At 33.7% G+C, this 25,495-nt stretch overlaps 1 protein-coding gene across 2 annotated transcripts; it reads left to right on the top strand.

Annotated features, from left to right (window-relative positions):
* Positions 1-723: 723 nt before the first annotated feature.
* Positions 724-25,283, top strand: tsl (membrane-attack complex domain containing protein torso-like). 2 transcript variants are annotated; one of them, XM_018455888.1, is made up of 4 exons: positions 724-1,526; positions 21,157-21,487; positions 22,465-22,804; positions 23,870-25,283. In XM_018455888.1, exons 2-4 carry the CDS (start codon positions 21,186-21,188, stop codon positions 24,263-24,265), a joined length of 1,038 nt encoding a protein of 345 aa, XP_018311390.1. In that variant the 5' UTR covers positions 724-1,526; positions 21,157-21,185; the 3' UTR covers positions 24,266-25,283. The 2 variants fall into 2 exon arrangements, with proteins under 2 accessions (XP_018311390.1, XP_018311391.1); XM_018455889.1 differs by lacking the exon at positions 724-1,526 and adding an exon at positions 20,687-20,738.
* Positions 25,284-25,495: the final 212 nt, after the last annotated feature.

Genomic DNA, 25,495 nt, shown 5'->3' with positions numbered 1-25,495 from the left:
AGAGAAAATTTCCATTTTATTGTGACACTGCTTTGCATTCATGGATTTGCAAGCTGACATTTATATACGTTTAAGTGCAGTCTTTTCAGATGAAGATAACAGATACAGCCGAGCTATACTTAAGCGAAAATGGAAAATGACATGTAAATCAGATCCAAGAACGGCGCCTTCGCTCGTATGTGTGCACCAGGGTATAATTGACATCGTTCTCCTACTTGCTCAGTGAAGGTCGTCCGAAATGGTTTACGCACAAAGAGATTGGAGTAAGACATTATGAAACACATGTAGTTTCCAACATATTCTCGCATAATGTTACGGAAGAATATATTATGAATCCCTTCTGATGAAAGATATAACAAAGATACAAATGTTAAGATAAATAAATAAATATATTAAAAAAATGATATCCATTATAATACCCCATTATTGTCACCTACTCTGATTTATATCAGTTTCGCGTATAAATTATTGTAATGTACAAAAAGTCAGTATTAACCAAATCTTGAAAAATAATCGGTCGGCATCCGGTACTCTGCGGAAGATCCGCAGGAAACGGGGATCTTTTTATCTGTCATCCATAGCGGAACAAAATATCGCCCCTCTCCTGCCGATCGCGCGCGACTACCCGCGTGCACACGCACATTTGGCGTACACGCACACGATACGCACGTATCCCACATATAGTGCAATAAGCACGTATGCTCGCATATACTGTACGCTCTCTCGCGGTCGCTCGTTCGCCTGCTCACTCGCTCGCTCGCCGCGAGTGGATTCAAGATTTCAGCCGCAGTCGTAGACGTTCGGTGCCCACGGTCAGATCGAGGACCCGGCACGAGGAGAGAGCCGCGTCGATCGCGCTCGAGATCGATCGATCGCTCAGTATCGGCGGAATCGTCCAAGTGTCCCCCACTTCATTGATCGGGAAAACCCCCTCGACGAGGCGTGCACACGTGCCCGCACAGAGCTGAGGACGGACACGGTTTCGTTATCCGCCGATCGATCGATCGATCGAATCGCGATTCAACGCGTCACCGCAATCAAACTCTCAGCATCCCCCGCGAAAAGGGGAGGGCAAGTATCGGACGTCGAGGTGGGTAACGGGGACGAGAATACGGAAACACGGTGTCCGGTTCGTTATCGATCGACCGACAGTCGACAGGTCCGGGAGATGGATGCAGCCGCAAAAGATCGCCGACAAGATTTCGTTCCGGCATAGATCGATCGGTGTACGATCGTACGCGATGATCGGCTGTGTGTGAATAATGTAACATGGTAGCCGGATGATCCAGAATCAATCATACAGAACGATTGGAGTTGCATTGTGCATATTGGCTAATTTTGAAATTAGGTGACGCTTTCTTTAGATGTTTACAAGTGTCGTGAGGAGAAGCCATTCGATTTGTCGCCTACTTGAAGAATTAATAACGATGATCATTAATGCTCCGAATTATATTGTATGACATTTAACTGCTCTTCTGGATAAACAAGCTGAAGTATCGAAGATGGGGATACCTTAAAGTATTTAGGTAAGATTATATCTCTTATGATTTAAATAATTATTAAGATTAATTGCACTTGTAAAATCGCAATCGCACATTTTTAATTTGAAGAACACATTTTTATCGATTTCGTCATTAATATCAATAATAAATTAATTACAATAATGATTATGTCCAAAATCTCCGATGAAAATTAAGGAATGAGATAATCGATTAAAAATATGCAATTACATAGAATTAATATCTTTTTTATATGATGATGAGAAGTCGATGCTGACACAATCATTAATAATGTTAACGATGCCAACGTAATGTAGTTATCTATGCAACGATCGAGAGATAAATAATTCTTATATGTAAGAATGTTCTTTGTTCTGTGGAGAAGAGAGAATCAGCTTTCATCTTTTTCTCACATCTTGGCTCTCGATAACGCTAAAACTTTTTAAAACCATATCAGTTCAACTTATGCTTTGTATTTTCAATTGCTCTGTGAGATTTTAGGCCAAACGAAACAAATACAAATGTAGATCAAAGTACACTTTTTAAAAAAAGTGCATCAGTACAATTACTTCGTTTTAATTGATTTCAAATTTTGTGTGCTAAAACAGCTAAAGAGTAAGGAATTTTTTTGGTTTGTTAAAAATGTTTCAAGGTTTCTTATCCATGGTTGTGTAATCGAAAAGTATCGGTAGGAAGTAGTCGGATTTTATGACATTGGTTAAGCACCCACAAAAGGCATAGTATTTAGGACAAACATTCTTTACGACGTTTTATCAACATTGCAAAATATCTATAATTTGGCATAAATCATGATCGGTCGCCAACCGGCGACTAAGAAACGGAGCTGATCTGTCGCGAACTGGAATAGTAAATCTAGATCTCCTTTCAGGAAGAGAATTTATCGTCAAAAATAAACATGTATATGTATGAACTCGCTGCTTCTAATATTACTGAATATTCTGGTATCACATTCCGTGGAATCAATCGAAATTCTATCCGAATTAGTTGCGCTAATCGCGATTCAATGCGCTTCGTTTATTTCATCGTTCAACCAATAGGATATATTTGTAATTATGCAATCGCAAATCACCTAAATCTAATGAAAATCATAATGGATGACCTCTCTAAAATGCATTTATAATGTAAAATCTAGATGTAGACGTAATATATTAACAAATAAAAATGCAGAAATTCTATTTACGTATCTAGAGATATCACTTATAGAAAATAGGTTTACGAGATAATGACAATGTAAATTATTATACTTGCAAGATTGTATTATACTTACAATTAGTTATGTTATGACTTTCCGTTCCAGAATTAATGAGGATTTCATAGAGATAAATTGAGAGATTGTAATGTTTGAAGAACTTCACGAGGCAGTAAATTACAATTTAAAATGATGACCGTCTATATGCTTGCACTATCGTATAATAAGTTGCACCTATATTAATTATAAATTTAGATTGATAAAACGAAAAGTAGGTTTATCTCGTGTTAAATTTATCCCGTTAAATATATCTTAAGATGCTAGATTATTCTGTTGACAATTAATTAATTTAGTTGTGAGATTATTATTTTTGTTCACGATTGTGTTTCAAGTTCTACAAACTAAATCGGCGCACAATATCTATAAAACTGATAATTGATTTATATATATATATATATATACAGAGTGTTCGAAGGCAGGAGGAGTGGACTGAACTGATATAAGTTGAAAAGTCCTCTGTCATTTGGCAATTTTTCTTTTAGTTATCCAATGAACAGAATGTCTAAAATCGACGTATAAAACAACTTTAAGGTATCTTTAAGAGTTCTTTAAGAAACATCTTTAAGAGAGATATTTTATAAAGAACTCTGAAAAATATTTTAAAATTGTCTCATACGTTGATTTTATCCACTTATTCGGCAATATTTAAAAATGAATATCTTGTTAACGATTATAAAAATTGTAAAATGGTAGAGGACTTTTCGACTCAATTTAATCCGGTCTACTTGAGATTATGAGGTCATTACTGATCACCTTGTATATGAAGATTACTTAAGCATCAAGATCTAATTTGACAGAAAATGATATTTCTCCTCTTATTTATGTTTCAATATTTTTCGGTATATTTCACTAAATATATCTCAAGCAAATTATTGATAGTAAAATTTTGTAATGATAATTATTTAATTATTTAATATTATTCAATTTTATTTTGACATTCGGAAATAATATACGTACTTTTATAGATATCTTCACATATAATATCTTTTAATAATGACAAGAGTGCATAAAACGTAGTATTTTATGGCGAGGTGCACTGCGTCGGAGGAGAAATGAGGCACGAAATATTTAGCAATCAGTGCCAAGCTGAAGACGACAGACAGCTCCAACAGAAAGTTAGGTTGCGGCATATCAGCCTTGGACTCATTGTACTTAGGGAGCCGAAGAAGTTCGTCCTAGTCATTCGCATGACTTGCTGCGAATGCTGCGATCTCAAAAGAATTTTAATACGCGCCATGAAAACATTAACCTTCGGTCTATCGCTGAGTTGCTTTTTGCCGAGCAATCTGATCAGGGATACGTATTGTATTGGATACTCGTACGCGGCTTGTCAAACTCGTTCTGTGAAAGCTTAAGAAAAGTCGAAGGATCAAATACAGAAATTAAGGAGCGAATAGAAATGCTGTGAGTATGCGCGTCTCCGTCTAATTACGAATGCAACCTTCGATGGGTGAAAGCAGCATGCGACTGTCTGTCTACGTGTTCGCACGCACTTATGCGTCAGACTAATAAAACGCTCCAGACAGAATCACCGAGCGATTTATTTATAAACTCGCGCAAAAAGCTACGCGCCACAGATTTTCATTGCGATCAATTACTACGAAGGGATATCTCCTTCCTTTCTCGCTCAACGATTGCATATGCCGAACACGTGTGAATACTCAGGTTTTGATTTCTGGCGCGGCATGCGAACGCGTTCATTCGAACGAGAATTTACTCCTCACTTGCGCATCAGTGCGTATAATTAATAGCGTATGATTTAATAGCCCCTTCTTGAAAGAGTATTTAATATCCGTTACATAAGCCATGGGCATTTTGGCTCGTACTCTTGCTACATTTAACGATAAACGCAGTTCTTGCGTTAACATGATTTACATGATAGATAAATTAAATTGGTTTCACATTACTACAGTTAGATACACGCGAATTGTGTTTTTATTGATGTGACATGACAATCAGATAGCCACTTTTAATTTTATATTTATATTCTTGGCAATCATTTCAATTCGCAATTTGTGTAATGATTCTAAAAAAATTATATAAAAAAGACGCATTTGTTGCACTTGATTTGCTCCAGAAACCGCTGAGCTACTTTCGACTATGCTGAAGCGAGTGGTTCGTTTACCCGTACAGTAACGTAGACGAGTGAATTGCGTGTTAACAGCTGATTTGTCACGTGGTTTCTACGTTGACTTATTATGTAAATTCAATAGGAGTGTCTACATTTTTCGAACGATTCTCCTTGAATGATAAACGAGCATCGCATTGATGTCGCTGTACCGCAAGTTCAATGCAATAGGTTTATGTAGCAATCAAATCGATGTTTCGCTTTACGTTAATATTAAATATAATCAATATTAATAATATGTATTAAAATAATAATATACATTCAATTTTTATATAAAATACTTTTAAATAAGTAATCTTTTAGAATTACCTTTATGTTATTATTATTCTTCTACTTTTAATTGAATTAAATTATTTGTTGAAGTATTCATCATTGAAAAGTGCTGTATAATATTTTTCAGGAGATTTACTGAATTTTCAGAACACATATTAATTGTTTAAATCTTCTTAAATTTATAACACAGTGGGGCAATCGTGTTTTTATATTATATAAGTATTAAAGAAATATTTAGGTCATGGTATTGATGCTGCTCACCTGATTACAGTTAATTAACGATGGCTCGTCGCGTCCTTGATGAAAACCTTCAGACATAAGGATACATGTTATTCAAAAAAAGCACATGAATTATTATTAAATTATGAAGATGCTAGATTTTTACTTTAATTATTACTTAACATAAGTATCTTTTTATATGTTTTCTTCTATTTTAAACTATAAAGTAAAAGGATATTGCAAAACTACGAATAATGAATATTGCAACGTAGATTTAATGAACTGGTACTGATGCAACCGAAAATATGATGGAACTTGTATTTCTTAATATTTTCCAAAATATATCATTTTAATAAAATGCAACTTAAGTTTTATTAATTAAATTAACGTTGACGCGTTTTGTACATTACGTTTCAACATGACGTTTTATATGTGCGATTGCAATCTCTCGTCGTCATAGTCTGTTGAATATAATGTGAAAATTATAGATGTATATCAGATTAATAATAGAATAGTTACGAATGGATGTATACACTCGTCTTTTTTTACTTCGTATTACTGTCTCTTTATCCTGTTTTTCACGTTGCGAATCACAATTGCTTGTCATTATTGAAATTACGTACTTGCACTCACTTAAAACCAGGATGTATCTTATCATTCATTCGAGGCTTCGTCGAGAGCTTTTATCCGCATATACAATCAGTCATACTTATTATGATCATCGATGATAATAATAAACTTTGTTTAACTTTATCAGAATATTTGTCGAATTTATAATCAATGCAAATAAGAATATTTAAAAAAAAATGATTACCTTTTTTAACTTCAAAGATCATCAGTTAAGATCAATCAGTCTTTTAAGCGGTAAGAGATCTATCTTTCGAAACACTTATTACGTATGGATCTAATCAGTCTGGCTGCAACATAGTGTCGGGTGACGAGACTGACTCAGCTAGGTAAAGGCTTTTATTATTCGTGAGTTCATTATGAGCCGCTTATTACTCATAGATCTAATCGATTGTCTCGCAGGTGCGGGGAATGAATTCTGCACGAGCACAAAGCGCCCGACTACGCCATTTAGAGTTACCCATAGGTTTTCACTACATCTATCACCCGTATCACGCACTTTCACACTCTATCGCGACCGTACCGCGCACGCGATACCGAGCCACGGGTATCACGCTAGCACCCGGAATAAAAGGAGACTCGCACGGTAGGTCCGTTGTATCATAACACACGTGCACGCTGACCGTCCTTATGCCAGTTACCCACATTTTCAACCAGGAACAAGGCGTATAACAGTAGTACTACGGAACATTACAAGGCTTCGCAACCAGGATACTTAGTCGCGCGTGCACTTTCGAGTTATTGAAGCAGATCATTTGCAGATTATACTTACTTCACTGACCTTAGCACGCCTCTGTCTGTTATCATTATTTTAATTGTTCCGTACTGAACACGCGATTCCTTTGCATCGATAACAGTTCGGAGCCGTCAAGGCATACGAGAGTTTCTGGTTGTATTAAAAATATTAAAAATCTCTGATCGTTGCGATGACTGCGAAATTTTACATATTGACTGTATATTCCGGACGTAAATATAACTTTTGTGACTCTGCACCTTTTAATCTTTAATTATTCATGTATTAACTAATTAATTTTGTAATATCTTTACGACTGAAGAAGACTTTTGTAAAGTCACACACATAGTTTCGCTTATTTTTAATATAATGTATCCAAACTTTTGGCCTGGAGTGTATAATTAAACATTAATTTCTAGTAATAACTTATAACATCTCAATTTATTTGCTCGTCTTTGGTCGGTTTTTTAATATAGTCGACATTGCTTTTCAATAACGAGCAGATTATTATTGTTTATCTTTTTAAAAATCTTTGTCAAGAAAATATTAGGTTAGAGAAAAAATCCCTTTACAAGTTGATAAAAAGATTTTTCCCCATCAATATCTTCGTTAAAAATGATCAAAATTTAAATTTAAAAAAAGAGTTTTAAAGCTTGAAATCTCTACTTTGGAATGGTTATTATATTTTTTTAATTTATGTGAGTTTTGTAATTTTTACATACAGAAAACTAGAGCCGGAAAAAATGAAAAATTTTCTTTTCACTTTGTAGGTCTGTAGCGCACCCAAAAAAAATTTAAACAAATTTTCGACTATCTATAGTGAAAGCTTGAAGCTTGCCCTACAAAATCGTTTTTTTTTTAATGTTCCTACGATTTTTTTTCTTGAGTTACTCGCGGATTAAGTAAAAAGGAACATTCTAACTTTATTGCTCGTAACTCCGTTAAAAATCATCGTATCGCAATTAAAAATACAGATTTTTAAAACTGAAACGTTGCTCTGTCGAGTGGTGTAATTTCTAATTTTTTAAAATAGAATATATGGCTTGTTAAAAAAGTCTTTTTACCAACTTGTAATAAGTTTTTTTTACGCAATATAACATTAAAGGCACATGAAAATTATGGAAATTGTGATTAAGATTTTATCAAAAAGTCTGAGAAAAATTAAGAAATAATTTGTTTTTAAACTCAGCTAAGGTATGAGTATTATCACATCTGTGCGGCATCAATGGTTACATGTTATTCTGCTATTATGTAAATATTAACGTATCGGTAACGTGCCGCTGCATGGGAAACGTAAAATGGTTAGCGCCTATCGCAGCAAACACGCTACCTACTGTCCACCAGGAAATCACAAATCAGGTTGCAGGTTGTATATCTTTTTCATTAATCACAAACTCAACGGAGGATAATACGAGAATTGCGATGTTAAAGTCTGCACGCTATTGTAAGCGTGTGCATTACATTTTTGACACTGGTTGACTAAGATAAGGAAATATTAATGAACATGATAATCATACTCATGACGTTTATATTTGCGAGTTACTTAGGGTGGAAATTAATATCATGACGGAGACGGAAATAAAAACGTCTAAAAATATCTTGGAAGAATTTTTAGCATATCACGATCTGTTCGCATTAAAAAGATTATATGTTTTCTTGCCATTGTATCCCACTATAGAATTTTTTTAGAATTGTGCCGAGACAAAATGTAAGTATGAATCGAGGTATTGACATTGACATGTTGCTTGCGATATACAATTTTGTATCATTAATTCTATACCATCAACATCGATTTATACTATCAATAACTTGTCACTTGCATTATAGTGAACTTTAAGATGATGTGATGGATTGAAAAGATTTATTATACAATGTTGATAAGAATATCAATATATATGCATGCGGACACGTGAAATCGAGAATTCCTGAGACACACAAGTCGACATTTCTCATCAAAACTACTCAATTTTCTGTCAATATATTGAAACGTAAAATCACAGTGTTTCTTGCGCGACGGCAGGAGAATTTCGATCTAAGCGAAATTCTAAGACTTGCCTCATCGAAAGTATTTGCTTGTTGGTTCATGCTCGAACGCTTCGTGTTCTGCATTGTCCGCGCTCACGGCTGGGCGAATCATAACGGAGTCGAAGAATTGTTCCTCGTGACTTATATCCAATTTCTTCACCTCTAAATAACTTTATCTAAGAGATATCTCCCAGATTACAATGCAGATATAGACAAGGTTATTCGAAACTTATCTGGAAGTGAAGAAATTGAACATTAGAGCTAATGCCTCAAAAGTATTTTTGTTCTCGTGTTTCGTATTAAAGATGGAATTTATTCTTATTTTATACTAGCAGTTTAATAAATCTACGAGCGTGACGAGATTGCATGAGACTCTAGCACAAAAAAAAATAATTCATTTTTTTAGTAACCTGTCAACTTGTCAATCATTTTTATGCATTCATGCATACATAATTAGTATTATAAATGATAATTTTATTTATATATTGATCTCCTTTAGAGAATTGAATATTATTTACGAAATCATCTTGTATATTCTTGACGTAAACGTGACTACTAACAAGATCTTCGCTAACGATTCCCTATGCTGCATAGGGTCCTTCGTGTTGCAACCAGAGAAGATACGTTCCACCGATTGGTAAAACTTCGCGAAGATGCAGTCGCCATTTCTGGCGTAAATGTCACGGGGAATTCTAAGTAATGTGTATGATCCGTTAGCATGCCATAAAATCGTGATATTCTCCTTCAAAGTTAATAAAAACGGAAGGAATTTTTCTAGAAGCATTTGTAATCAGCTATATCGCAGGTGTTATTACCCGACAGAGAATATAAATGAACACGTAAAATGCAGCATGTTAAAGAAACAAAGATAAGAGATAGAAAAATAGAGAGAAAAACATTTTTAGATAAATATAAAAAAACTGTAAATACCTCCACAATATTTATTTGCGATGTTTGATCAGTTTAATTATAGATTTTAATTAATTTATACATTTTTTAAATATTGTATTTTATTAATGTAATAAAAGAGGTTGAATAATTTTTTATGTAAAGTTGAGATGCAGACATTAATTGTTCAGTAAAACAAAGTATAAACAAAATATTTATTTGTTATAAATAAATTAGTGAATCTCAATGAAACTTTGCATAAGTTATGTTCACTATTTAATATATTTATATTAAAAAATTTAGATTTTTGTTATTATTTAAAAAAATTTTGTTTATAACAATAAAACTAATAACAAATAAAATAAGTAATTTAAAAATGTGTTGCTCAATGAAAACAGAATGTTATGAACACAACTTTCACATATACATACGTAGTTTGTTTAAAGCGTAAATATTAATATATGTGTTTTTTATGATTGGAGAACCTCCTTAACTAAATTATTAGATACTTCAGCAAAAGTGTTTTTTCCGTATACGATTATCCTTTTGTTTGATATTTGAATTTTGTACTCAAAGAGTGATGCAGTTTTGCGTGACTATAAATATTATATATATATGTATATATAACACTCAATCTAAGTGCAAACGGGCATCGTATTTAGCATACCTATGCAAATGTCAGAAGGAATCTCGCGGATATAAAAGAAAGACCTTTTCATGCATCCGATGGGGTAATAACACTTTACAGCGAAAAATAACAACCCTTAATAGCGCAATTTTGTAAAAATCTGGTTTTACCCGTTTAGCGAGACAAAGAGAATGCAGGTTGAATGGAAAGAAGCCTTGGCTAAGTCCTTTAACGACGTACGTTTTGTGCATAGCAATCTGTTTGACATTAAAAAATCTGTTCAGCTCTGGCTTCTCATGAATAATTTCGCTACCATAGAATGTTCTTTTTAACAAATAAGACGTTTATAAAATTTAAAGTATAAAAACGTATTGCTTGTTTTTGCATGTTCTTATATTCTCTACACTGTTCTCAGCGAATCCCAGTATAAAAACCCAGTATAAAAACACCAGTATAAAATTATGTTTTTATTAAATCATATTTTATATCAAGACTGCTAATATTTCTTTCCTGAGATTAGTGAGGCCACTTCATGTGGTATCTCTTAATACACTTTTAAAAATAAACGCTTGCTTTGCAGGATCATACGCGACAACGAGATTAATTTACATTCGTGCGTCAGTCGAGTGAATGACCTCGATCGCGACGCATACGGAATTGGTTTTACGCGAAAAAGAAGGCTAACTCGCTCAAAAGTCAAGATTGTCGTTCGTGTAATCGACCGCATCCGCGATTCAATGATTTCATTGTGCAATACGTATCGATGTCGCTAACATTACTCATGCAAGATCATTTTCAATGCCTCTTCCTAGAAATTGTATTGCTTTTTAAACAGTATATCGGCAAATTATTATTTTCAATTGAAATTAAACTCTATCACCACTCCTATGACATCGTATTTTAAACGCTGGCAGGATACGAGTTTAAACTAGTTTACACATTCACATTACTCTATTACGTAATATCCAAAATAACCATTTGTCTAGCTTTCTGACTTAAATTGGTGTATTATCCAGTGTAATTAAACATGGCACGTGCGGTTATTGTTTTTATTATTGTGCTCGACGATTACGCAAGATTATATCTATTAATGAAAATTAATATGACTATACCAATGAAAATGACGTCAATAAAGATTTATTACATTTATCTCATTCTATAATATTTTTTTCTTAAAATACTAACAATCGAAAATGCAATTCAATTAAATTTTTCTTTGCGTTCCCAGAAATATGTGAATATTTAAATGAGCTGCCGATTATGAAATCAGTCGCGACGGCTAAATTGTTTTTACGATATATTGCTGTCGCTAGCGGGAAAATACTTATCAATATCGCGTTGCAGCGAACAATCGTACGTCTGATTAAACTAAAGTTACACTGCCAAATATGGCAAAATTTTATATTCAAAGAAATATTATACTTTGCTCGATAATGAGAAATTATCGACAAATTTCGGACTATGCACTAATATTATCACGCAAACTACTGTTGTATTAAATTTTGATGCGTCGGAAAGTGCACACGAAGATAATCCAAAAATTGTAGAAAATTTTCGAGCTTAGCTTTAGTTTATAACACGACACAGTTCAAAAATGGCAAAGAAGATAAGATTACGCGAGAAATTGTAATTAATTGAGACAGAAAAGTGTAGTGCAACATAGTTGATTGGAACGGCAACGTTGGAAAGCCGAGTTATCTTCTAGTGTCTTGTAACAAGCGTACAGTCAGTGACCCATAACAATTAGCGTCACGGGGAGGGAGGCTTTGCCGTACGGAGGGGAAAGCCAATCAACGGAAATGGAGTAAACTTGTGTGATCCGGTAGGGTAAGCCGTTCGTATCTTTTTATCTTCTCAGAATAAGAGCTTTTAAGAGCTCTTCTTTTAATCCTCATATATTTATATATTTCACTCAAAAAACTGATCTTGCAGTTATAGCAAAAATTATCTAAGTACGAAAAATAGCTAAAATAAACTAAGATAAATTTCTAGTAAGTACTGCGATATCGTATATGTGTTGCATCAATCATATAGATAACAGAGATAGAATTTAGATTTGTGCTATAAATTCTATGCATATGATACATAATTTTCTATCAGATACAAAAATCAGCTATAATTCTAGCTGGAGCAGCAAAATATTTTTTTGCGTGTTTAATATGATCTCTGAAAATATGTAAATTTTTCATTCAAAATATGTTTAATTTTTATACATCATTGAATGCAAAAAATAAAAACACGGAATTGCAACTCAAATTGAATGTAAGTATTATAATACAGAGTGGTTGAATGTAATACAAAGTCTGAGAAAAAAGTCGAATTTTTTATATTATCGTTTAGGAGAAATGAGTGAAAGTCACGCGCAATGATTTGAAATTATTGCGACGATGAATTCACATGGATTGTTGATCACGATGCATTTTTTCGAAATTTTATGTCACGTTCCTGACATTCTTTATGCTGCGAAATGATAGCAAACAGACTTGGCGACATGACACTGAACACTTGAAATATGATACGGAACTTATATATGAAACAGCTGAATTATTCAGAAATATCCGAGTACACGTGCAGTAAGTCAACACGTTGATGAGGCATCGCAGTCTTTCACTTTCCATACACATATGTTGTATATTGGATCATAAATTGCATTTTAAACAGAATTAACTGCGTCTGTTTTCTGCATTAAAATGTATTTATTTTATTAATGTAGAATTAACTGTGTTTGTTTTTTGCAATAAAAAATTATACGCATGTATCCTCTAATAAGTAATGGTTGTTCTACAATGTGCTCTTTGTTTCCTGTTTTTTGCTTTTTACCTTTTGCTTTTTTCCTCTTTGTGATCATTTTATCGACAATTATATTTCTTGATATGTGTTTTCTGTTTTTTCTGAAGTTCGTTAACGTTATCTCGAGCAACAGAAAACGAAAAACAAGATAAGAGGCAAAAAGGCAAGATACAAAAAAATAGCAAAAAGCAAGAAACAGGAAACAAAAAGCACATTGTAGAATAGGCTTAAGGAATTCAACTGAAAGCGTCCTGCTCAATAGTCTCTCAAACATTTAATCGATAAAATTTTTCAGAAATAAAAGTTTATATTTCTTTGGAAGTATAAATAAAGATATCTAAAAATATCTACAATACAAAAGGATATTTTATATCTTATATATATGTAGAGAACAAAAAAAAGATTTTTTAAATATTTTTTAAACTTGTTATTTTATTATAATAAAATATTCTGCGCGTCATCTCTCTAGTATTTTATGTCAATTATTTTGCGTGTATGTTATTTCTGTAAGATTATAAATCAAAGTTATAAATGAAACAAAAACTTTCTTGAGTTATTTAGCAGAGGCAGAGAGGGGAGAGAGAGGGAGAGAGAGAGAGAGAGAGAGAGGCAGTTTGCTTCTGTACTTTGCAACCATGTATCTTGATCTCGTTATTTTATTTGAAAATATTGTTTCTACTTCAAAACAGCATAAAACTGGTTTTGCTAACGAGCAAAACGTACACCTACCTCAGTGCAGCTGCAATTTTCCTTAACCAGTACCTATATTTTTTCTACGGCAGCAGCACAAAATTAAATTCAAATACCGAGTTTTACAATCAATTTTGCTCGACAATAGTATTTGATGATCGTCTTGAAATTTTCTGCTGCACTAACCGCAGCTGAGTCTGCTTAGACCTATGTACCTCAATTAGATCTAAAGTTGTTTGGATCATGCGACGCTCTGTGATCGCGTTTCCTGCGTTTAATGGGACGACGCAATATACCCCTTTCAATAGTTTCAACCGCGAGGCTACTTAAATAATTCTTCTCCATTGGCTTCTGAGCCGCTGTATATCACTGCAACAAGCGAATCGCAACGGCCATATTATCGCAACGTTCAATTATTATCTTTCGACCGAGATTTTTTTTTCTTTTACGTCACGACAATTCACTGCGACCGTAATGGTAGAAATACGTTAATAGGAAGTTGCCGTAGGTGGACTTATCCAGTTTTCTTCCCCTTCGTGCCTTCAGTTTGCCTCTTAGTTTTATCGATTTTTTGAAAGGTACTATAGAAATCCTTACATTATCTCTTATTCTTTCCAAGGTTTATATAACCTTCTCATTATACAATTGAATTTATCTTACCTATTTTTAATGTAAATGCGACGTTTATTTTACTCATGATCATCAATAATGTCGCTACTAAACGTAATTGGAAACGCGCATACAGATAGTGGATATTTAGCGTTAAAAAAATATTCTCTGCCATGTAGATTTCTTGACAAATAGAAAATTATTTAATACGAATTGTTGATGATATCAGTTTAATCTATTGTTCGTTGATGCAAATAAGATATTAAAAAATTTGCAATTTTTACAAACGGTCTAAAAAGATTTAGCATTATTACATTATATATGCATAAAAAAATTGCAAATTTTTTGTATATCTTATAATGTCAAATCTTTTTAAATTGTTTTATAATGATATTTTTGCATTGGAATTATTAACTTTATATAGACGAAAGAAGGCAGTTATGGAATATGTAGGAGGGTTGTATAATATCGCAATATTTTGCATAGTTTACGCTACATTCTGAGGGTGATCATCAAAATTACTTCTTAATTCATAGTCTGCTTAGGCGTTGTAGCACGAACACTGATTATTAATGTGTAAAAGTTATATTTCAGCTTTGTGTGTGCAGGTAGCAAATAATTTTACAAGTGTGTATGTACTTTTTACGTAATTTTGAGTATTTTATGTATTGATATTAATTTTGTAACTTCAATCTAATTTAGAGGCTTTGAATGTGGCTTTCAAATGATATAGTTGAACTAAATTTAATAATAAAATGTATGCATATGTATGTGTGTGTACAATGTGTAAAATTATATACTATATACTAGTTGGCGTTCTATATCCTATTTTATAACTCCTGTTTTATAACTACAACCTTTTTTCTCTATTTAGTATTTTCAGTTTGTAAATTTTGTTTGTTCTATTTATTTGAAGAATTTCTATCTATATCACTTTATGGCTAACACACTTGTACCAAAATAAGCAGTAATATCATATGAATATCTACTAAGTTATTTCAATAAAACAAATTGATATTCCATAACTTTTCTCTTCTTTTAAAGTTATATAAAGATTTATATAACTCTATTTATTTTATGTTTTTAGTATTTTATGTTTTCAATTTTTTATTTATTTTATTTCAAGTAAATCAAATTTTCTAGAAATCATTCTGAAAATTTATTCAGTTTTGTAAGATGCCTATACAGAATATTATCCACCTGATATCTGGCAGATGTTCATGCATATACATATAGTATACAAATTTATTTATCATTTGCTGCACAAGCAATCAGGCGTACAGGAACGTACCGGTTTATGCTCGTGAACCAACATTAAGTTTCACGTAACTTTCTATTTTACACTTGATGAGTGTTGGCGCCACTGCAAAAGTACGTGTCATTTTGAAATTTTATATGTAGATGTTACTTTGATTAAATATAAAATAAACAATCGTCACATATAAAAATTAATATTACTTCCTGAACTACTTTTACTTTATTGTTTATTATTTGATTATTGTTTGAAATCTATATATTAATTTATTAGACAAATAAAATGAAAGAGAGTAAAAACGCGACATCAACGTCACGTCGTGTTGGTAGGAATGTTCATAAAATCCTAATCACGCGAGTGGAAAACCACTCTCGCATCCTCGAAAGCAACGGCGAAAGCGGAACTCGTTCTTTCTATTTTACCAATTTGAAATGTGACTTAGCTTTTCTTAATCTCTCTGTCGCCATGACCTTTTTTATTCGAATGCATCAGTTGAAGGTATAAAAATATTAGCACATATATTATTTCTCAACATACATAAAAAGAATGATTTTGCTGAAATATTTAAAAATTTAGCTAAAGACAGATCTTAAAATAATTTATTGGACTATCAAAATAATTATGAAGGTTACTGAGCAATGTTGCAAAATAATTTTGACATTCCAGCAACCAGCTTAAGCGTTTTAATTATTGTGATAGTTTAAAAAAAATTATTTTCTTCAGATATTCAATTCAATTTTTAGCAAAACCATTCTTTCCATGTAGTACTACAGATATCTTTAATAAGATATGTTCTCGGATATGTTGATTACTTACAAAAGAGAAGTATTGCACGGAAATTTAATAAATCTATAGAATAAAAATTGCGTTTGTGTATACGTTGCATCGAAATAATTATATTCACAAGTACATATATTGCATTCACAAATAAAGCATCCTTACAAAATATTTTATTGTATAGAGAAAAGAAAACGCAAATAGCTATTGGTAAACAACATCTTTGATGTAATCATCTACAAACAGAGTGATAGTAAGCGAAACAATCGAGACGTTCTCCGTCTTGACGCTCTTGTAATCTCATGAATATGTATGGTTCCTTTCGTTCGCTGTTGGCAATTTCGAATCTGGGTATATGGAGTGATCTTTTTTTTCGAGATAAATCGATAAACGACTTCCTATTACTCGTGAATTACCGGAGATTCGTATGTATCGTTGGGCCAGCTATAACAGTGCGATACCGTTTAAGGATGTATCTGAGATATAATCGTTGACAAAAGTCCCCCAAATTCGAAATATTTGCATAACTGCGCCAAACGTGTAGTAAATCTAGTGATAACTTATATAAATAGTAGATAATACAATATATTTATTTTTAAAAAGTTATTTTTCATTTTTTCAATATTTTATTAACTTTATTTGTCATTTTTCAACTTTCTATAACATAACATTATTTACCAGTGCAAAACGGAAAAAGTAATTGGAATATGGTCAAAAAAGATAAATATGCATTATTTAAACAATGTAAAGATATTATTATGGCAGAATATGGTAGAATATGCCATATTGAGCCATACATATATACCACAAAATTGTTATAAATAATAATTAATTTCTCTGAAACCGTATTGTGAAAATTAATCTAATTTTGCAAAAAGTTCCAGTAATTTAGCATCTATACGTATAAAAAAAATAAAATTTTTGATAATATTTCTTCAATACTTTTATTACTAATTACATTCGACAAAGTTGCGTTTCCCGTAAGAAAACATCTCTTATAGAACTTTAATACTAATACTGGCCAATTAATCACTTATTTTAAGTATTAAAAATATTATTAATAGTATTTTTAATACTGAAAATAAGTGATTAATTGGCCAGTACTAGCGTTAAATTTTTACAATCATCATAATTAACATAATAATTACTCTCTAACGGTTTAGTGAATCTACTTGAAATTTTTTTTAGTATATTACAGATAACAAAGGAAGAGTTTTCCGAAGTTTCATCAATTTGATACTATTTTGGAATAGCTCAGATACATCCTTAAAATCAAAACGAAACGTCTGTCGGTACGCAAACAGCACGCAGCAATAATAAATTTCACATTCACCACATTGGTATCGCATTACTCCAATAATGGAACAAAACATATGCACTAAATAACTCGCATGTATATGACTCATCACCTTCACTGCGTTGACCCAGTGAGGTTTAGTCATATAGACTACAGTTACAAAAAACAACGTGGCTGACGGCTGATATATCGAGCACTATTAGACCTCATATAAACCAAGACTTATTCTTGGTTATTTTGAGTGAGAACGTAACGTATTTAACTTCTACCAGTCAACATGTAACGAAACAATTTATTAGCGCACGGTATTAATACATCAAAATCAAGAAATACTTTTAAATAAAAAAAGTACGTACGAAGTGTCTTATGAAATTAGCGAAGCAATTAATCTCACCGTATCTGCGAAGCTATTCTTCTATGTGCGAAAATAAAAATCGATCGAGCGGTTGCATAATTATAACTTGGCGCTAATCGCTTCGTGGTATTCTCATAGACTGCAAAGGCCACTGGGGCAAAGAAGACAGGAGCGTACAGGAATGTCAAAGTTTACCCCAGAGTCCGCGATTGAGTAGTCTGGCAAACTATGAAGTGAACACGACGGAAATACGATCCGCTTTGGCCGTAGGGGATTAATTTCAATCGATTCGAGAGCGGCTGCAAAACGATGCAGCCGGTTCAATTCCTGGTAACAACGAGGAAGACGAATTGGGGCGTATATGCGTCGTTTGAGAGATAAAAATCACGGCGGAGTTCAATCGGGCTATCGCGCACTCGTTATGTCAGTTAAACGTCGATGCAATGCGCGTTCGATTGCACGTGCTCGTGTAACGCACGCTAAACATCATTTAACTTTCCGGTCTCCGTTAATTATTAATGATGGTCGATTTAATTATTATCCGCTCCCCCGAAGCTTCATTAAACGTTAAATTAATTTCTACCACGATCATCTATTATATCTACTGTACCGCATTTCACGGTCCGTTACGAATGCATTATTCAGATTGGTATCTATAAATGAAACTCGTTGTCAGAAAGGTTGAATAATTCTCATCGCGAGTAAATTAGTTATATATATTATTCACAGAGAAAAATAAATGTATATCGCAAGTTTACCCTTTGCCGTTTGAAAAGGAAGTCTACTCAAATGTAACCTTAAATGATTGTTTGATAAATAGACAGGACGGTCGAATTGACTCCGTTGTTCTCACCAAATCTAATCCATCGGATCTGTTCCCCTTTGCGAGGCCAAGTAATTTCATCTCTTCGATTGGACGACAGAAAACTTAATTACTATCTCGCTCATCGGTGTACCCTTGCGGGTAAAACAAGAGTTCCGTTTCGAATTCTATCCATCCTTAATGGAATTTCCAAAGCGAGTTACGCTCCTATTGAACCGCATCATTCTCTTCTTCCATTCCGTTGAACATCGATGCTACATCACGTATATGTATTTTTATGTATGTATTCCGCTTTTAACATCGTTTTAATGACCTCTGCCACATCATGCGTCCGTCATAATTTTAAGCTCCTTTTTTTTGCGGTTCCATATACGAGAGAGAAGTTGCAGTTCAACTTTACTTTCACTCGGACTTGCACTTCGGACTTTTATTGATTCTGGTGACAGAGAACGTGAAGTGCGTACGCACCGATGCGTTACATACGGGCGGATACGCTTAATTCAGTGAAAATATTAAGAGACGTGGATTAATCATCTCTTATGAGAAGCGAATAGGAGAAAATCAGCTTTGCTATTCTAACGGTCTTTTACCCTTTTAACTGGTGTAAACTAGCTTCTCTTATAATTGTAATATATTGCCTTGTCTTCTCGAAAAAGACATTGTTGCGGGCTCGTGATACTTCGAAATGTTACTGGTACTTTATGAATTGTTCACGTGGCTTAAGACTGTTTTTCGAAAAAATGAAAAAAAGGCAGTGATATAATCGATGATATTTTCTAAAATTCCATTGTCTTTATTTATATAATGATGGGGAAGGATGACTCATGCGTCAGTATTTTATATCGACTAAAGATTATTGCCTGAAAATGTACTTTCTCTGCTTTGTTTCACGCAGACTCAAAGTTTCACCAAATTGCATTTAAGAAGACTGAGATTTGCCGGTGCGATCTTGCAAAATTCAAAGTGCTTCGCAACACTGTTGCTAATTATTACCGTCAGCTTGTTTTTGCATTTCTCGAGGAGTTACCGGAGAAGTTGCATTCATGAAACATTTGTAACTACGCTCTCCATTCGAATTCAAATTATAGAATAAGCAATATTGCTCCTTCAAGTTTCAATTGTGGAAAATAAACTACTCCGTATCGTAGTTATAATAAACATTATCCGATATCTACGGGAAGTGTACGCCGTCATACACCTGTCATCTTGACCTCTTACTTCGCCTTGCTCGTTTCAAAAGCATAATTCGAGTTAACGATCGTCACAACAGCTTGGATATAGTCATGATAATCGTCTGCGTATTATGATGTGCAAGGTGTCCGCCTCCGTATCGAGACGCGACGAAGCGAAACGGATGCGGGACGGCTGGTCGCCCACTCGCCGTCTGGAGGAAGATGTGCATTCGCCGTCTTCCTGATCGACAAGTAGTAAATTATTGAATCAAAATGCACGAAGGAAGAGAGAAAGAGAGAGAGAAAAGATTCAGAACACTGGTAGACCAAGGTGCTCGTCCGAGCCAGGTGGGGATGAAGGCCGCTAGCTTCGCTCGTGCAAACACCTCGAGTGTACACCTAGACCCACAGATACAACGAGATACAGTACGTTACAACGTGGTAACGACGACTTCGTGCATCAGACAGACGTGCACGTGCGATTGGAGACCGGTAGTGCAACTTCCTCGAATCGAGATAGGCTTCAGTATCCCAACATTCGCAAGATGCGAGTGTTGTTTCATGGTAGATAGGCTTCCCAGTATCCCAACGTTCGGAAGATGCGAATGCTGCTTCATGGTGCAAAATTGAATGAGATACTAGAAGCGACTCTCTGGCATCCACGGCGCGGTGAATTAACGGTAGATATCGTTGCAAGGAAGCGTTTTAATTTATGGAGATACATTTGTACAGAGTGAGCTCAGTATATAGAAATCATTTTGTTTGAACCATCAAAATAATTATAATACATAGGATCTTTAAACTGATTGCTAGAATGCTTAAAATTTTTTGTAGTATTGCTATCAGCAATAAGTAAGCGTTCTATACAATTATTTTAATAGTCTAATAAAATTATTTTCAAATTTGTATCTAGCTGAATTTTAAGGTACTTCAACAAAACTCTTTCTTTTCATATAGGATTGATGCAGTTTTTAGATTTGAAACATTGCGCCAAGACTGCCAGGTTTTAAATATTTTAGAGAGGAAATGAATTTCATAGTTAATTTGTTATTTGCTTATAACTTGATAAATTTCGTACCGATTTGATCTGTGTTTCAGATATCACTGACCCAGGTAGCCACCCAGAGATGTGGTCACGCACGCGGCTTTTCTTCCTGGCATCGATGCTCGCGTTACTGATCGGCGTCCACATCACCAGGTCGCAGCGTCCGCGACTCGGCGGCGCCGTGAACGTCTTCAGTCGTTACGGTTACCTGAGCATCAGTATGCGAGTAGTGCCGCGTAACGATACGGAGACCTGGATATTCCGAGAACCCACCCTCGACGTCTTCAAGAATTCCACGCCGTTGCCGCCTAAGCAACACCAAGCAGACAAAAGCACTAATGTCTTCGACGGCGATTTCCATATGGAATTTTGCGACAATATCAGGTATGTGATTACACGCAATGTCTTTGCAAAAAAACAGATAAAATCAATAGAATTCATGTGGCTTGTTTGGATATACCTCTAATCATCAAAGTTATTTTCAAACTTTTCATGGTATCGCGATGAACTACAGTCCCTGGCCACATTATTATGATCACTGTTGAATTTATTTGATATTTTTATGATAAGTTGGCAAATTTTTATAAAAAGTGGTAGAAAGATTTGTATATCATAAGTTAAATAATGACTTATGTTTAACTTATTTATTTATGCTTTATTAACATATCTAACAACAATTTATATTTATTTTGCATGTTTTGTTTGCTGTATTTTATAATAAAATATAATTGATTTAACATTGCCAAATTGTAATTAATTGATTAGACATAAAATTGTTCAATAAATCATAATATATATTTAAAATTTAACCAAATAGAAAAGAGTACAAAAAAGATAAGGTGGTCATAATAATGTGGCCAGGGACTGTAAATGCGAGTATTTGATATAAAATTTAATATAAAATTTGATATAAAAAATATATACTCACTGTTAAATTTATAATATCAAATTATATTCAATTTGAGTTATTTTTAATCATTTCTATAAGTCGCCACTGCTCCTACTTAATGCATTATTGATTTAAAAAACAATGGAGTTAAACAATTTAACTCAAGAAAATGTACTAAATTTTTGGCTCAGTTTATTATTTACGAAGTACATACATTAATATGGAAGTTGTTTATTTTAAAATTAATGACAGAAATGAATTGATTTATATTTTGACACACATGGAAGTTAAAAATAATAAAATATTATTTAACTCAAGAGATTGTATTGTCATTGCTCTTTTGATATTTAATAGTACAGTGCAATTTGTTATTCGTTAATTCTAAGCGGAAGCTTAGAAAAAGTTTGTATTCTCGGCGATGATAAATCGCAAAATAACGCGATTTCTCTATATATTCAATTTATATTTACAGACAGCTTCTGCAAGCCTATTTCCGTGACTTCACTTTCGAGAAGCTCGAGAGGCCGTGGCGTGCCTTCACTGGTAGTTGGTCGAAGACGGCCATAGCCAGGCACCTTGGCATAAACTCGTCCTTCATCACGGGCGACCACTGTTACGTCCTCGTACGTGTCGCTAGATTTCGTGATAATCAACGACTCGCCGGCACCGCTGAGACTCTCGTCCTCGACGATTCCGTGTTGCGGCAAACCGAGAACGTCACGGTCGGCGATACCGCGAGTGTTGTGCGATTCATCAGGAACTTCGGTTCACACTACATCGCTTCCTATATTACGGGAAATTCGCTTTATCAAGTAAGCGATCGGAATATCTAATTTTAAAAGTCAGATTGTAAAAGTGATCCATTAATATTTTGATAAATAATAATAACTAATCATTTTTAACAAAATAAGAATTAACGCGAGATATAGGTCGGTATTCATAATCTTATTATCGGTTCTTATACTTGTTCTCATATTTATAAGATCGTTTTAAGTAATCTTAAGATGTCATAAACTAATCACAAACTGGTATTTATAATCCGTTTTTATTTTAAGATTGTCTTAAGTAATGTTTTAAGATATTAATACTTGTTGTTTATGGTATCTGTATTTCAAACAGTTTTAAATATAAAAATCGACTATGAATATCGGTCACAGTCTCATTAATGAGACATTACTTAAGACAATCTTAAAATAAGAACGGACTATGAATACCTGTTATACATGCGTTAATTTTGCAATAATTCATTAAATGATGCATGCAATAATTAATCAAATGCATTCTAACAAAATAGAATAATAAATATATATTCACGACTAAGAGAATTTTCTTTTTTTAAGAAAAAGATGAAAAATGTATGTCATATGTGCGCTGCACTTACGTGAAATTGCGATCAACGCTTCAATGCCGTAACGATAATAAAAATAGGCACGAAATTCGTTTCTTTCGCATCGGCGCATCTTTCTTGATTATGCAATTCATTGATCACTGTTGCAATCGGCTTACCGTGAAAATAATGCTGCAGTCTCGGTTAGATAAAAGTGAAACAAAACTCATTTATCGTACATTCTCTTGACTAATACAAATGCGTTTTTAATTCAGTTTACATATGTAAACTGCATAAAAACACGTCCTATTATACCGAGTCTAGTTCTTACTAATAGTTTACATCATCTCGCCAATGTCAGTAAAAGTGAAATCACGTAACTCTCTGTCTGAAATATACGATGTCGTAATCAAGAGGTCTCTTCGTTAATTGGACACGATGATCTCAACAAGCATCTCGTCGTCCTAAATTCGCAGATCCTAAATTCGCAGATCCTAAATTCGGACGCGTCATTTGACAAATGTGTAATGAAAGGAATGTTTTTTTCCAGGTATTCGTATACACTCCTCAAGTATATTCGCGAATAAAAGAAAGGTTGAAGACACGGGGAGTCGCGGAGCTGTCGTCTCTCGAGCTGGGCAATTACTTTTCACCATGGTATGCGGAGCATACGGGTTCCATACAATCGGCAAGCGGCAATCGTAGCGTGGAGGCGTGGGCCGTGCAACGTCTTCGGGTGCAATATTATATCTTCACTTACGTCAGTTTACTAAAGTTGCATGGCGACACGGCGTTGCTTAAGCAACTAGACAACCTGTTGGGCGACGAAGCGTTACTGCAACTACAATTGCGGACATTGGCGCCAGCTTTTAAGGATCCAAAAAGACGTCAGTGGTTTCTGGAAGTGATCGACAACTATTTCAAACTCTGGGAGGTGAATATGTGATGACGTAACGCGATTATGGACGGACTGAAAGTATTTAGGATATTGCTCGCGTTTGACGTCGTCGACAATATGTATATCAGTGTGAGAATGTAAGTGACACTGATAATTTCGACGTTGTGTGAGGATCCACGGTGTCCCTAGAAATGATTGTGACGATTCAGCGCCCGTCGTGAGTCGTCGACGCTAACTATAAAGGTTCCTCGGACGGATATATCCTTCTGCTACATATATACAATAATGCATATAAATGCTGTTATTGTTATAAATAAGTATTTATTATTGTAATCATTAGAAAACATCTTTATACAAAATATTTTTAATATATCACAAACATTATTCGTACGATCTGACTGAAGAACGTGGTGTCACAATATACCGTAAGTTCTTTACTCGAAATTGATCCATTGACGTACAAAAGAGATAGTAGCATGTATTTTATATATTTATATATATAAAAAATGATTTGTGCATTTTGTTTGTTTAACCCGATATGCATTGTACAACATATGCAGATCGGATCAATGGATCAATACTTCGCTTGAAATGCGAATTTACATGTGTAGGTAGTTATATCTTATAATAAGCCCTGTTGTTTTTTTGTATAATACCAGAGAAAGTTTTTTCTCTTACACATTTTTCTGTATAAGTTGTTAAAAGATGATCATGTGTATTCGCAGATGAATTTATATTGTGGATCAATATTATAGGAAATTTTATATTATACAACAAATCTAATGGCATTGCAAAACAGTTGATTTGATACAAAAAAACTGTTTTCTTGTTTTCTTCTTTTCCCTTCTTCTTTTGAAATTATCGTGATACCCTTGTGTGTCCGCAAAACACACATACATATTCACAACCCTTGTTCTGTTTTAATATTTTAATGTACAGGCTTCGAACAAACAGTATATCGTGATATAAAAGAAAATACCGATACTATGACTATTTATGACACTATGCAAATTGAATTATCTAATTAATCTGATAATCTAATACTAATTAATGTCGATAAAAATTATGTAACTATAAAATTTCTATCAAAATTATTTTTTCATTCTATACCTTATACTATCTCTTTTAATAATTTAATTGCATCATGACAAATTATTAATCAGATAATATGATTTTATAAAATAAATAAATCAAATTCTCTATATTTTCCGAGGACTGATTATTTTGCCGCTTCTCAGAAAATATAAAGACAGTCCCTCGCACGTTTATATTTTAGTT

This window comes from Mycetomoellerius zeteki, unplaced genomic scaffold, assembly GCF_001594055.1.
Source record: "Mycetomoellerius zeteki isolate Tzet28-1 unplaced genomic scaffold, Tzet1.0 scaffold52, whole genome shotgun sequence".
In the NCBI taxonomy this organism is placed as follows: domain Eukaryota; kingdom Metazoa; phylum Arthropoda; class Insecta; order Hymenoptera; family Formicidae; genus Mycetomoellerius; species Mycetomoellerius zeteki.
Note: the sequence above shows the minus strand (reverse complement) of the source record. Positions and strands in the feature narration are given on the sequence as shown.

Bases quoted from the DNA above. Each gene is read 5' to 3' on its own strand.
- tsl (XM_018455888.1), top strand. From the start codon at position 21,186: ATGTGGTCACGCACGCGGCTTTTCTTCCTGGCATCGATGCTCGCGTTA. The intron at 21,488-22,464 runs GTATGTGATTAC...TTATATTTACAG, and splicing joins GAATTTTGCGACAATATCAG to ACAGCTTCTGCAAGCCTATT. The intron at 22,805-23,869 runs GTAAGCGATCGG...GTTTTTTTCCAG, and splicing joins CGGGAAATTCGCTTTATCAA to GTATTCGTATACACTCCTCA.